At 36.5% G+C, this 16,101-nt stretch overlaps 1 protein-coding gene across 1 annotated transcript; it reads right to left on the reverse strand.

The window, feature by feature from the left end:
* Nucleotides 1-117: 117 nt before the first annotated feature.
* RAB32 (RAB32, member RAS oncogene family) lies at nucleotides 118-15,601 on the reverse strand. Its single transcript, XM_026705632.2, has 3 exons — nucleotides 15,026-15,601; nucleotides 3,449-3,732; nucleotides 118-1,826 (listed from the first exon to the last, which is right to left on the reverse strand). Exons 1-3 carry the CDS (start codon nucleotides 15,258-15,260, stop codon nucleotides 1,677-1,679), a joined length of 669 nt encoding a protein of 222 aa, XP_026561417.2. The 5' UTR covers nucleotides 15,261-15,601; the 3' UTR covers nucleotides 118-1,676.
* Between the last annotated feature and the right edge of the window lie 500 nt (nucleotides 15,602-16,101).

Below are 16,101 nucleotides of genomic sequence, written 5' to 3' on the forward strand. Positions count from 1 at the left end.
TACTTAAAATAACATCTTGAAAACCTGCTGAAGATCATTCTGTATAAAGTTACTGTATTTGGATTTCAAGAACGAGGATTGAGATGAATGAACATGCATTTTCCAAATCAGTTGTACTAAAGGCTTTTAGAATGTTTTGTAATTTTATGGTCTCTATTTTTCATTACAGAGCACACTGACTTTTTGTTTAAACCGATTTGCTCATGTTAGAATTTGAACTTAATATACTCAAGAATATTCAGCATTTAAGTAGAAAACTATAGGAACAAAGAACATTTTGACAAACCACGATTTAAAACATAGCTGACTTCATATAAATTTCCACAAAGCTAGCACAGGCCTAGAATATAAGATTTTCAACCTAAGACATGTTCTTTGCATTCTTCTGTTTGTATAAGTAACAATGTACCTGACACTATCTTATAAAAAATCCAAGTATTTTTATTATATAGCTTGCATTAATATTAAATACAGCCTCAGATACACAAAAATACATATATGACCCAGTCTAAGTTATTAGAGTGTTACTGTAGTCCAAAGTACTTTACAGTTTGCAGCAGGTAACAGGTTACATTTGATCGGTGTAATATACAGAAAACAGAGTAAAACCCACAGATTTAAATACTAAATGCAATTGGTGAAAGTAATTCTTTGTAGTCTTTTTTCCAAACATTCAGACATCATCACGAATAACAATGAACATTTCTTAGGACTCAAGTGTAAATTGTATTGTACATTTGCAAATTATTCTTGTGCATGAAAGTATGCCCCCTTATCAATTCTTAATTCCCCGTGTTAAATTGTTAATTGGCAAAATATTACATCTACAAAAAAAGCCTGCTTTTAAAAAGACTATTTGTAAGTTAAATCATCTCTAATTTAAAAGATAATTTTCTGTTTAACAAATGGTTTCATAAAAATAAAGCTTAAACATTTTTCATTTTCAGCCCAGACATCATGAAATCTTTTTGTAAAGAACTGTCCTTGTACAGTAAGGGATCACTTATTTTTAAATTTTCCTTGTACATAATTTTAGAATACCTCTTCCCAAACAGTCAGAAATGAATTGTTACTCATTTATTTGACAGATTGCACAAACAGTTCTTTCACACTAGCCAACTATCCTTATATTCCAAGCATGAGATTCTTACATACTTTAAGGCATATTATAAATGAGGAATCTCTGCTCAGTCCTGTCTCAGAATTATTTATGGCTCCCAAGCACTTTAAGGCTTGGAAGTCTTTTTGTTTCAGAGTCCTAGTGTTAAACAGAAGACAAGCAATATTGGAGCCAGGAGGTAAAGAAATTTGACCTATATTAAAAAAAATAAGAAAATGTATAGTCCTTAATAAAATGAGTAATTCCAACTGAACTGTCTTTCCTACTCTAGTTCTGCAATTACACCATGTTAACCAGGAATTGAAGCCAAGTCTTTCATCTAGATCCTACCTATTTTTAGAGGGATGCCAGCTTGTGACTATACTAAATAGCTTACCAATAAGAACACAGCATATGTGTAACTAAGTCTTATTTGATTTTTAAAAAATGTAAACACCATGGAATGTGAAGAATTTAATACCCCACAATATAGTTGTGATTAAGCACCACAGCAGCTTTCCAAAATGAGGAAGACAAATATCCTGCTCTCATGATGTATTGATGGAAGAACATATGTCTAGCAGCACTGGGATTTACTTTCTGCTTTTAGGGGATCCAGGCCCAGTTTTAATTTATCAACGTCATTATCTTCATTCGGGAAGGCTTTCAGGTTGGCAAGGATGTTTTCCACCAAGAACCGAGCAGCTTCATCAATGTTGATGTTATCCTAAGGAGACCAGGAGACAAGTTAATGCTTTCCTGCATACAAGGATCAAGAGGACTCAAAATGCTTCAATACAAATATGTTACCTAGATTTCTGCTTTTAGAGAAAATGTTGGAAGTAATTTATTAATAAAACATGTCACTGTCCTTAGACCTTGTCTTATTTTACACTGTAGCTGACCTTTGTAGGAATGCAACAAATTACAGTGGAGAAAAAAGGGATTTATATTTTCAACATACGCTATATATTGGCATAGTATCTTTATCAGATTTCCTTCACTGCATGAGCTCTGCCAAACAGGCACTAAATATTGTATATATTCAAACATGACATTGGGATCCATAAGTTGGTCTATTTCAGGGGTGTCAAACTCAAGTTGGGATGCTTAGATCTGTCCCACAGAGCTGGTATGGAAATGTCAAAGGACCAGCCCCTAGTGTCTCTGCTGGCCAAAACGGCCCACAGGGCCCCCGCATGTGGCTCCATATGGGCCATTTTCAACTGGGAGAGTGCTATAGGAGGCCACAGAGGCCAAAAATGGATCCAAGAAAGAATATCTAGTTTTTAATCAAATGACAAATTTTCTATTTCTGAATTCATACTTTTTACTTGTTCATCATAGGTAACAGATTCACAACTAGGTATTCAAATGCTTGTTCAGAGCAAGGAATGGTGGCTGCTACTTTTATTAGACCATATGTACCCAAGCTTTCTGCTAGCAATCACTGTCCCAGGCTGTTGTGTTCTTTTACTAAAAGGCCAGCCTGAGTTTGAGTTTTCTTTCTACTTTCTTCTCATGAGCATAAAAAACACCAAAATTAAGGACATCATCATTTACATGCACCATAAAAGAACGAAATGAATGAATGTAAAGTTAAAATATGACTTGAAGGGATTATCCTGCTATGTTCAGCAGCTGGCAAAATATTTCTTTGTATGCATGCCAAGAATCATTAAATAAATATAGGCAATAACAAATCAGTTGATGTTGGCAACATTTTAAAACCACTTTGATCCAACTACTCTGACAAATTTGAAGAAAAGAAAAAGAGATCATATGATTATCAAGCTCTTAATTATTTTCATTGTTGTTATAGACCTTACGGAAAATTTATTCCTATTTCATGTTTAGCTATCCAGTTATAAAAGATAGAAAACAGAATTCTACAAGCTCATTATCACTTTTAGATTTACATATTGGATCAAGACTGAAAAAGTAGAATTACAATATATATACAGGTCAACATAACTTTGCAAACATTGGGGCTTTTATATCAGAAAATGTAGATTTTCAAAAGAACGGGCTGACACCATTAGAAAAAACAGCTGTGTAAGATTTCAGCTCTTTTTTTAGTTCTCCTTTTATTGGAAAATAAAGAGGAAAATGTTGCTGGCAATATCCAGTTATGTATCTCTGCCTACTGATCTGTTTGCCCAAGCCATTTTAATTTCTTCATTAAAGTTCCTCTTGATTCTTTGAGATCAATGTAACAAATAATATAGAAATCCAGAAAGCAGCAAGTTGTGGAATTCCGAATTAGCAGGACCAAACTACAAGGCTAGGTTAGCGCAGCAGATCCGTTCTGAATACAGAAAGGGGGCCTTCTTTTAGGAACAGCCTTACCTTAGCAGAAGTTTCAAACCATCCAGCGAAACCTCCCTCTTTGCAGAACTGATTCATCTGAGAAGGAGAAGGATTTTGGCTACTGTCTTTCTTCTGGTCACATTTATTGGCAAGTAGGATGGTTGGGATTGGGCTGCCATTGGGGAGCACTACTTTACTGTCCAAGTCATGTTTCCACTTGGAAACTGCCTCAAATGTTGATCCTCTGGTAACATCGAAGACTATAAAAGCTCCCACAGCTTCTTTATAGTATACTCTGGTCATATTTCCAAAGCGTTCTTGACCTGAAAGATAAATGGGAAAGTATTATAGAATATAGTATTAGATATTGCTTCTTTACAGAGGCGGAGGGAAGAATATTTGAAATTAAGCAGAATATTGGAAATTGTACTGTAAGTACTATAAGTTAAGAGTGAATAGTAAGTAAAATATTTAATGTTTAATCAGTCCAAAATATAAATGAAATTGTATTCACATTTAAGGAGTGAGAAAGGAACAGAATATAATTTGTTCTGGCTAACTTTGATTATGTACATTGTCACAGACATGTAGTGTACACAATTATGCAAAGGTAAAGATATACACACACAAAAAAAACCATTGATATATCTAGGACCCAGCAGTCCTAGAGATCTATGGATGAAAAGAAACCTATTTTTGTAGGACACACTGGCAGTGCCAGGGGGAGAGGTTCAACAAGGCATCAGTTTAGAATTGTTACATAGCCACAAAAGAATGAAGTTCAACCCCTTTGAATGTCATTCATGCTTATTAGTTTTGTCCAGGTGCTAAACATTAGTCTAAGCAGATTCCTGTGGGTAGTCTATAGTAATAAACTAAGTAGAACTTTCAGGTGTGAATCTTGTTTTTTATGCTTGACATTTGAGAACCAAGTGGAATTTAGAAATTCCTTCCACAGGCCTAAAATTGGTTCCACTTAAAATCTGCCTTCAATGTAACAATGTTGTAACCGTTTATGGAAAAATCAGTTGTAAATAAATCCACACAAATATAATCATTCATGACAGGAAATTCATAGATGCATATAATTTTAATTATGTAATTATGATCTTCATGCAATAGTACATAAAAAAGTGTGCTTAACAGTCAGATATTAACTAAGATGGTTGAATTCAATAAATAACCAGAGAAATGAATATACATGTTGAGGTATTAAAGATTAGATTCTTGTCAAACCAGATATTTTTAAGTGTTCAGTATCATGAGTATCAAAAAAAGGAAACCATTTAAAACCCTTCATGTTTCCAGAGAAATGAGAAGGAAATAAAATATTTTTGATATATTCATTAATGACATCTAAGGTTTTCTTTTTGGAATCCAAAATAATTGGATTAATTCTACTCTGGGTCTTCATTTACAATAGTAATAGTTCATCTCAAGTAAGATAAACTGAGATAAACTGAGAATGTGTTATATTCCTTTAACAGCAATAATAACGGTGATAGGATTTGAATACCTATGGGTTATAAGTATATGAGTTGTATGTCAGACATCTGGGTTTGTACACAGATGTAATGTACTCAATCTCCTACTTCTGCTGAAACAGAATGTATCATCTCTGGTCTCGTCATAAATACCTTTCAACTGATTACATAATATAGATGAATCTCAACACAAGAATTCAGCCATAAAATCAATAATTAAATATCAGGGTAGATTGGGAAGATGTCGATCTCCCTCTACTAGAATTTTAAACAAGCTACCCCAAAGAAAGTAAGGTAAATCTTGCTTTAATGGACTTCAGTTTAACAGTATGGGGATTTAATTAAAAAAAAAAATCTTCTGGAATTTTGTCCACATTTCAGAAATCAATGGAATTTCCCCCAAGCAAGAGTTAAAATCCATTGTTTGACAAATAATTTTGGACAGTTTCCCTTAAAAACAGGTGTTCACTCTTCTATATTATCCTCTTTTTTCTTTAAAATACATTGAATTGGGAGGAAACACCCCCCCCTCCAGCAGAACCCCTGACTTAGGTGTAATATATTCTGGGTCAACATTAACAACCTCTACAGTTTGGGGGGATTATTACAATTATTATGATCAATAAAGCATATTTTCCCCACACATGAATGTTTTGAGGGGCTGAAAAAGCCTTTTGTCATTTAATGGACATTTGATTTTAACAGACAACCTTCTCCCCATTTGTCTGTTTTACCGAGAGTTGCAATATTATAACACATAGATCCAGCAACTGTGAAGCAAACTAGGAGAATTCTCAAGGTTTCAATGCCTAAAAAACCACAGTAGAAACATATGCAAGGCTGAGAAAGCAAACATGGACTATAATTAAGAGATTGTTTAGGCAAAAGGCAAATCTTGACTTGTAAAAAGCGTCTGCAACTATCTCTTAACCCTAATTCAGTTAAGGTGAAGTATAGATGTAAGTAGTTACTGCCAACTTATTCCCTCCTGAATAAAGACTAGAACATGCTCTTTGTTTCGTTGAAAAAAAAAAAAAAACTACAGAAACAAACCCAAGAAAACCCACAGCTGAATCCTCCATTTAATAAATAAGTTGCCACCAGATGACATAAGAATTTAAAAAGAAATATTTTAAAAAGCCAGTGGCAACCACGGCCAAGCTTAGTGACACTGCAGGGATCAGTCAGCACATAAAACTGGATGGCTTAATTAAAGTTCATAAACTGTAGTACATATGCTGCATGAATTTATTTAACGATCCTCACATTCATACTTACTCACTTTCCATTCCTGAAAATATGACCGATTCTAGTTTTTTGGCACAAGGCCCAGGACCAGTGTAAATTATTTAATAGGTAGTTTCACCAGCTATCCCTGTAGCAGTGTCTGTCTTCTGTGCATGTACACAGATGGTTGAAAAGTCCTGAAATATATGCGTTCAACCTTCAAATGGTTTATTTCCTCCATGCATATATTAACACTGATAAATGAATAGTGTTAATTTTGCCCCTTGCACATCTATGCATTGGTGTCAATATCAAATTTTGTGTGGCTTCACATCTCCCTTCTGCATACCACAGGATTTATGTTTGTAGCAACAATGGCAGTAGTCTACGTGATCTTTAAAAACACACAAGCATGCTCCTGAAACAATGAAAATTTTCTTTCCTTTTTTAAGAGAGAGTAACCTTCTTTGTTTTGCTGAACCCAATTAATGAAATAGTAGTATTGCTTTATCCCCTGCTCCAGCTGAACAAATCTTAAAATAGTACTTCTGCAAGTCTGGAAAAGAGGATGGCAGCTTTAACAATTTCAGAGGAATGCTTTGTATACATACCTGTCTATTCAAAAGCACAGTTTTTAAAAATGATTTGCAGAATTATAATAGCTAATTCCTAAAAACAAAGTTACAACTGTACACTTACAAAGTCTAAGGCTCTAGGCGATTCTAATGTCATTTCTTCCCATGATATTCCTTTTCTCCATCTGCTTTTTCAAAATTTACACTGAAAAAGACTTCAAACTAAGTTAACATCTTTACACAATAATGTGGGAGTTTTTAGAACCCATGGTGAAGAAGTACTCTCATTTTTCTACTTCACTATAAAGTAGGATTTCCATAAAATATCTGGTGCGATAGGGTTAAAAATATAAGCCTCAAAGTGACAGATCTGCTACAGCTCTTTTTCTTTTTGCTTAATGAAATGTAAAATGACATTGAAGTTCTTAAGCAACAGAGAAAAACCAGCTAGAACTGTTAGAGGAATGACCCAATAAATACCAGAGGCAGTTGTAACCTCTTGTGTGTGTTTCCTCCTAGTTCCTTTAAAGAGATTGAACAACTTTTTATCCGTTCCAAAAGCTATTAGAATGCCTGCATGTAACAGGAAAGAAGGGGGAAAATAATTTTCTGCATCAGAGCTATCACTTAATTGTTTGCCAAAGCAGCTTACTCATCTGCTTCTCCATTCAATCCATCAGGAAATTGCACAATTATTAGGGGGAAAACCTATGCTTTTATATCAGTTGCAACATGTTGTGAAATTTCAAGGCATTGAGTTATCAGAATAAGTGAACTTTTCACAACTTTTAGGTAATACAGTGGCTTTATTATAATTCTTAGATTTAACTATATTTACTTGCAAATTATCCCAGGATTTTCTGGAATTCTGTTTATACTTGCAGCAGCTGCATAATGCTTAAAATGGTTTAAATAAATGATGCAGATTTGCAATTGCGTACTCACGACATATTTGCATTTTAAAAAATGTTCAGAACTGAATCAAAACCATGAAGTAATTTTATATGACATGTCCTAGCTTTCAATCTAAATCTATGGTTCACCAATGTAATTCAGAAGCATTATTTTTAAATTTTGGGATTGCAGTTTCTTGGGTATTGGCTTCTGCTGTTTAATTTCTTTCCAAGAACTAAATTATTTTCTAAAGAAGAAAGAATAGCAATTGAGGAAAGAAGTAGCTTTTGGTTGATATTGGATGTATTTTCTTCTAAAAAGTTAATGGTAATCTACATAATTCATTCCATTCCATTTTATATTCACATCTCTTACAGCAGTAGCTTACAATGACCAGACAGCCATTATAACCAAGTGGGAGAATTGCACCTAAGTGTCTCAAAGCCTTTGTCTATGTGCCTTCCAGTCAGTGTTAACTCTGAGTGAATGTCTGGACAACTCTCTTTCGTTGCAGTTTTCTTGGGAAAATTTCAGAAGTGGTTTTCCATTGACTCCTTCCTTGTGCTGAGAGAGTGAGTGACTGCTCCAAGGTAACCCAGCTGGCTTTGTGCCTAAAGAGGGACTAGAACTCACAGGGTCCAAGTTTCTAGCCTGGTGCCTTAACCACAACACCAACTGGCTTCTACTCAAGCCTACATTTGCTATTATTGCTGAACATGTGTGTGATAAATCTTATTTTGTGATCCAAGTGATCTTGCCCAGGCATTTGAGATCCATCGTACATAGTGCTCAGAATTGACATTATTTTATTTTGTGCAGGTCTGTTTTTTCATTGCACTATTGGTTTTGCTCTTTTTCCTTATTGTGTATATGATCATCAAATTTCACAATTTCTTAGCTGATCTGAAAACAAGAAACACGCTTTGTTGTACAACTGAGAAAATAATGACTGATGAACAGATAAAAACACTGCATACCAAGAACTTATTTCAATGGCTTCAATTTTTCAGTAACCACCAAATGTATAATCATCTGAAGCTGAAGAAGCAGAAAAATTCTACTGAGCAGCCAGTAACTGACACTGATGCATTTGCAAAGTTAATTGTATGATGGTGAAAAAGACAGGATTTTTGTAGAACAGAATTTGTTGTCAGATGTACTGCATTAAAATTCCTACAATCACAAGTTAAGATGAACTTTAGAAGAAGCCAAGATGAACAAGGCTGTTATAAAGCAACACAACTTGGGAGACTATTTTCCCTTTCTGCTCTGTTAAAGCTTCAAACCTAGTCAAATCACATATATTGCATACAGAAAAAAGCCCTTCCACAGGATTACAGGCTTTTATTATTTATTTATAGTTTCCTATAGTTATTTTTCCACATGTATTAATTCACTTTTGAAAATTCCTCTCTACTCACACATTGAACAATTTGTTCTTTATTTCTAATACACTGAGGAAAAAAAACATTTTTCTTAAAAAGTCTTGCTTTCTTAGAAGCAATCTGGAAATGTGCTTACATTAAGACCAGAGGATTTCCATTCACAAGGGTTTCCTCATGTGATAATGGAATGAGAAGTCACTTCCGTATTCTACCATGTCCTTCCACAACAAAAAAAGGAAGCAACGAGCCGCAGGAACTTCTTCATGCATCAAACACTTCTTAGCCATGTATTGCTGAGGTCTTCTATAGTACTCAGCCCCCATTGCGAGAACAGCTCAAATACAATCTGCTTTTGCGGAATCCACTAATGTTAAGTTAAGCAGGCAAATTATTTGGACAAAGATCAAAAAAGCTACTTTAGACATACTTGGGCATTGGCACTTCCCCAGAAATAGCTTCTCTCAACATCTCAAGTTGTATCAAAGCTCCAGGTGCATAGAGCCCAACATGATTTGAACCAAGATTCCACTCTAGAAAGGCATTCACTGAATTTTACTGGATGAAACAAGGGGGGAGGGAGGGAGGGAGGCTGAAGAGTTATAGTAAGAAATTGATTAATAGATGTGGTTCAACACCATTATCAATCTCTTTCCCAAGTAATTTTTTCAGTAAACAAAGATGTCAGTAAACAAAGTCAAGGTTGACTCAGCCTTCCATCCTTCTGAGGTTGGTAAAATAAGAACCCAAATTGTTGGGAGCAATATGCTGAATCTGTAAACCGCTTAGAGAGGGCTGTAAAGCACTGTGAAGCGATAGACAAGTGCTATTGCTATGTATTAATTTACAACCCACTATAAATTTGGGAGGTGAGAGACTGGTTATGTCTATTATAAACAGTAAAAATTAGATTAAAAATCTAGGCCTTTGTTAACAGGGGAAAAGAAAAAAACCCTCTTTGCATAAGAATTAGTATGATTCCTTAATTTCAGTACTTTTCCATTTGATGGGGTAGTTGTACTCTTGGAACTGCAGTGTGAATTCAATCTTCTCCAAACAGTATATTTCAAAATCTATAATCCCCAGTTAGAATGGCCACTGAGTTTACTGGCCAGGGTTATGAAAACTAGAAATCTAACACATTTAGAAAACACTAGGTAGGGAAAGGTTGACGTTCTTCTGTAAAGATAGTGATTTCCCTACTGCCCACATCTAGGGGTTTATTTTAACTTTTTTTTTTCAAATATGACTTTTATCTTATATTTAAACTGTACACCCATTTTTTCTTCTCTGGAAGCTTTAAAATGGAAGATACTGTTTGGTTACATTAGCATTGTTTGGCAGTGCTTTCCACAATCATCTAAAAATAAAGCCACTGGCTGAATCTCTACATTATACAAACCATGATATGGTTTTCCCCAAAGGTGCTTTTAGCCACTAGACTTTCTTGGGTCTTGTTTGTTTGTTTTTTGAAAACATTTTGTTTCTCGTCAAAGAAGCTTCTTTAGTTTAACTTGGATGAGAAGCAAAACATTTTCAAAGAAAAAAAACAAAGAAAGTCCAGTTGCCTTTTGGAAAACCACCTTTGGAACAACCATGACGTGAATGATTGACAATCTCCACAGACGTAAGATAGTTTCCTTCTCTTTGCCTTAGTTCTATGTAAAACCAAGGTTTATACTTTATATAAAACTGGCCTAACACTATATAAACCTTGGCCGCTATGGCTTATTCTGTACACTACACACACTGATACACTCACATGTATTACAATGAAAACCTGTTTTCCCCACCTTGGAACAACATATAAGTATTTCAATTAAGAGTTTGATGAATTTGAGCAGCAGGTACTAGGTTGATATGTATTAACTCTGATTAAGCTTTGGGGCAGTTATTTTCTATTTTGGGCAAAGACGTTGTGTGAGCCAGCCTGTTAGGCTAATTTATGGCTCAACTGTGCAAATACAGAAAATCCTTTAATTAAATAACCAGGTAAAATATGTTTCAGGAATGTAGCCAAACTGAACAAGCTCTCGCCTCAATTTGCCTGCTTTGCAGACAAGGAATTCCCAATCTTAGTCTTTTTCCCTTCCGCCTAAATCTGCTTAGCTAGCATAGCCAATAGTTAGGGTGAATTTATAGTCCATCCCAGCCAAAGGCCACAAGCAAGAAGTAATTAGACAGAAGGCAGAGGTCTCCTAAAGGAGCAGTATTGCTGTAAGCTTTATTGGCAGGTTGCCTGAATGTACCCAACATGCTAATAATTCACTTGTCTTAAAGTTTTGAAAAAAATGCCATTGGTGAAGTTTGAAAAAGAGTGAAAGGCGTTTCAGAAAACTCAATATAAAACCAACTGAACCTGTTGTGGAGTGGCTACTCTGTAAGAAGCAAGTAAACCACAAAAAGCAGTATCAAACAAAGCATCTACTAGGCACTGACTGATTTAAATACTTATATATTCCAGGAAAAATTGTGCAATCCACATCTCTACCCCCACTGTACATTTATAAATAGGAAGTATCACTCACGAATAGGTGGGGGATGCTATCACATCCTTTTCTTTGCCATGAAATTATCCCAGCATGTCAATGAAAAACTAATGTGATTTCTATCCTAGAGGAAATCATTCCGACTCTGAAGGTTAAGCGTAACCTCATTTTAACAGTGCGATAGGTAGTTCCTCCTTAAGAACCATAACTGGGGCCTGAACCTCAGTCATGGAGCAAAGTGGCCATTGAGCAAGATGCCATGTGACCATTTGACTTAATAACCACACTCAACACTCCTAGTTGTGCTTGTAAAGCAACGTTGGGTGCCTTAAGGGATTAGAATAGCCCCAGCAAAGGCTGTACTTAAATGTCCCTCCACTCAGGAGCTGAAAATCCTCTCTACTGGATTCCAAGTAGGATGTTAACCTCTGAAAAAGAGATACCTGCATTGGCTCTGTGTTGGGTCTTCATTGCCGCAAGGCACCCCACATTACTTGCTATGCTGCCACTTCACTCCGAATCTGAAAATCCTCCTTGACAAAACCCAAGCACGATTTTCAGCCCCTAAGCAGGGAAACACTTACATGGGTTTGCCTGGGGTTCCCTTGCTTTAAGGCACCCTGTCCTCTTACCTTACTTAGCTTCTTACCTTACCACACTGCCTCTCTGCTCTGGGGTTGCAAATCTTGTGTGGCTGAAAAATCTTGCTTGGATTTGAGGACAGACCTTTTCAGTTAAGAAGGGGAGACTCCTCCTCAGTAGGTGGCATTGGCTTGCAATCTTCCATGACAGCTTCTCCATTGACTTTCTGGGGAAGCTGGCAGGAAGAGATTGCCAACGGCAATCACATGATCACTTGGCACTTGGCAATTCAGCCATAATTGTGAATGGGTTCCCAGGTGCCCAGATTCCAATCACATGATCATGGTGTGCTGCAACGGCCTTATCTTTGGACATGGGTTTGGAAATTCCTTTGTTCAGCATCTTCATAATTTTGGTCATTGGATGATCATTAAATAAGGACTACCCGTAGCATTGACTTTAAGGCAGTCTTTGGGCTGCAGACTTCATGCTAAAATATTTCTCCCTTGTAATGTATCATCCTATTTTTAACACTTTATCTAAAGAAAAATACAGAAAATTCATATGGCCTTTTGTGATGTCCTAAAATTAACTACAATAAAAAAGATTTCTCATTAGTGCAGAATTTTAAGTTCAAAAGATTTTTAGGTTGTAAATAAAGCAGACTATAATTACATGTAGAACATGAAGTGAATTTTTTTTCTAGTACTTTTCAGTTTTATTTAGTATCTTCTTGTTGAACCTAGAAGGCTTACATGCTAATTATGCTGAATTGATTTAATAAATGTATTGACCTGATATGGATTAAAGAAGATTAAAAATTAACAATCTCATGTTACTTGATTTCTATAATGGGAATTATAGTCTGAACTAGTTTAGTCAGCTTCTTTCACTGGAAAATCATTTTATTTTTAATGTTTTAGAAATCAGCTTTAAACAAAACTTATTCTCCAATACTTAACCATATTCTTCTATGTGCCTCAAAGATTGTACTAACTGAAAACGTATCTCAAGTATTTGTATCTTTGTATCTCAAGTATTGCAATATATGGGTACAAAGGCAGAAGACTGAGCAGTTGTGCAGAATGACTATCACATGTTGCAACCGGAGTCACACACCCTTTTACAAAAAATTACAATTTGTGGAGAACTACATTTGGCTCATGAGAACATTCAATACTGCCAACAAAATGCCATCTGTAAGTCCTATGCTATATCAACTGTCTTTCTCATATATTACATACACACACACACAAAATTGTTATTCAGATAAATTAAAGCAATAATTAAACTGTTAAATATATTCATGTGGGAACTGTCAGCATTCTAATTCCCTTGAAACTGAAATATGAGTAAAGTAGAAGGAGCCTAGCTGGATCATGGGGAAATAATTTTTCTATATTGCTTGCAAACTCTGATGATTTTGCAAGCGTTCTGCAAAGAATAACACATTTTCCAGAGCAAGACTCATAATATGCAAACACATCTTTGAACAAGGATTTCATAGATGTAAAAGGATATAGCATTATTTTCCATATTTTCCTCAAAAGTGTATTTCCTACCATTGGGATACATTATTACCTAATAGTTTTATTAAATAGATTTTTAAGCTTCAAAAATTAAAACCTCAATTGAAAGGATGCTTTGTAAAAGGCTGCAAAAATGTTTGTTGCATGCTGGCTAGGGAATTCTAGGAGTTGAATTCCTCACCTCTTAAATGGTCAAGATTGGGAAATGCTGCTTTAGCCCCGCACTTATATGAAGTGATTTGTAGTTGACAAAAACATATGCCTTTTATAAAATACATTACTCTAAAAATTATCAACTCTTAATATCCAGCTGCAATCCCCTCATTGTCCCTTAAGCACAGGCCCCAAACAATTACCCAGTTACTTACACCCAGTTTTAGGAGCGAGGTTAGAGTCTAGAATATACAGCAGTTAGCTCTCTAAAATGGTTTAAAGGCAGAATTTGATACATATCAAAAATTAATTTGACTTATCCATAAGACCACACCAAACAGAGTAATATAAAATTTCATACTAAAGTTCTCTGCAATGTAGCACTTCCAGAACTTGATGAAAAAAAAGCAACCTGAAAAAAAGTCCCACTATTTACTGACCAGAGGAGCAAATGTCATAAATCTCACAATTGCTTTTCAGATGTTCACTATTTTCAAAATGACCACCAGTAAAACACACAAAGAAATCTCTTCCAATTCTTCTCCAGACTATCTGGAAAATTATAAACACAACACCAAAGTTGTTGCCCTAGCTGTCACCATCAAACAGATAAAGCTTTCCCATCATCAGCATGAAAAAAAAAAGTTTTGATCTTTTGAAATGCTACTATCAAACAGCCGCTCAGAAAACACTTGAAGGAGGGGAGGGTTATTTAAAGCTGGAAATGTAAAAAAAAACCATATGTATTTGCCCATCTTTAAAATTTATGTAAAAGTTTATTAACCTCTGGCATTTTTCCTGAACCTTCTTCATAGAAAGTAAGTGGATAAACTAGAAGAAAACTCCCATGTATTCCAGTGTAAATCTACACAGGATTCAAAGCTACTAGTATATCCAAAACAAATAAGATTCTTCCAAGTTAGAGCAAATATACTCCCAGAATCCTTAACAAAATTCCCCCCACCTCCTCCCAGGAGTTCAGAATAGTACAATTCAACCCAGCAGAGTTTATTCTCATATATATATATTTGTCGAGCTATATAGAAAGGAGCAAAAGAGATGGATTTTAGAAATTGAGTAAGGGACTCTGAAATCGAAGCCTCCCCAATTCGTTTCAGGGACACCCAAGGCCCCGCGGTCTTTATCTTATGGAAAGAAGCCAGTTGCAACTTGCTCACAAGGTCTCAGGATATGCAAAGGGCTAAAAGGGACTTTCCCCCTCCAGCTGAAGAAATCCAGTCTTGGCCGGATTGTCCATTTTCCAGAAGCCCCATTTCTCGTGCCCTCCCCCCCGCTCTCACCTGCGATGTCCCAGAGCTGCAACCTAACTAGAGTCCTGGTGTCCCAGTTGAGGACTTTGAGAGCGAAATCCACCCCGATGGTAGCCCGGTAGTGCTGAGAGAAGAGCTGGTGGACGTAGCGCTTGATGATACTTGTTTTGCCGACACCCAGCTCCCCGATGACTAAAACCTTAAAGAGATGTTCCCGGTTCTCAGGCACTCCGACGCCGCCTCCGCCTCTCTCTGCTCCAGCCATTCCGGCTTCACCAACTTAGCCGGCTTCCACCCTCCTCGACCCGCGTTTTTGCGAAAACCCAGCACCGGCTTGGAGCAAGAAAGGAAAAAGGGGAGCGCTCCCTTCCACCGACTCCGGACGCTTTCTTTCTCCAAACGCCGGTTCTTTGGCGGGAAGGGAGACGTTCCCGACTGCCGGTAAGGCACGGAGGGAAGAGGGGAAAACAAAAAACAAAAAAAAGAAGGCGGGAACCACCTGACTGGAGTCACAGGACACGGAAACCCGGCGAGTTATAAAACTTGTGAAAGGGGGCGGAGGCCGTTCGCTCCCCTTTTTAGAGGCGCTTCTTCGCCAGGGGAGGAAACTTAGGCAAAAAGTGCATTTCGCTCGGCGGCTTTTATTTTGAAAGGGGAAGGGTGGGGAGGAGGAGATACAACAGTCAAGCGGGAGGAAGGCGTAACGTGTATTGCTGCATCAGAGAGAGCAAAATCCCTCCGGTGAGGCGGATGGAGAAAAACAAAAGGACAGCGGTTGTCTCTAGTAGCTCGGTTGCTACACTAAGGAAATTCGCCTTTTTCATTAGACTAAAATAGAATAACAGCGTTGGAAAGGACCCATGATGCTATATATAGCATTTATTTAATTTATTTAGCAATAGCACTTAGACTTATATACCGCTTCATAGTGCTTTATATCCCTCTCTTAAGTGGTTTACAGAGTCAGCAGAGGGCTGTCTTAATTCATGGGCCTGATGGGCACTTGCCCATGGGACCCACCAGCATAGGGGCCCCATACTGTTCTGTGTATGTTAACCCTTCAGTGCACCTTGTATCATATAACTATATTATGCATATATGTGTTT

This window comes from Pseudonaja textilis, chromosome 1 (assembly GCF_049901715.1).
Source record: "Pseudonaja textilis isolate UNSWEBS1 chromosome 1, rPseTex1.2, whole genome shotgun sequence".
NCBI classification, from domain to species: Eukaryota; Metazoa; Chordata; class Lepidosauria; order Squamata; family Elapidae; genus Pseudonaja; species Pseudonaja textilis.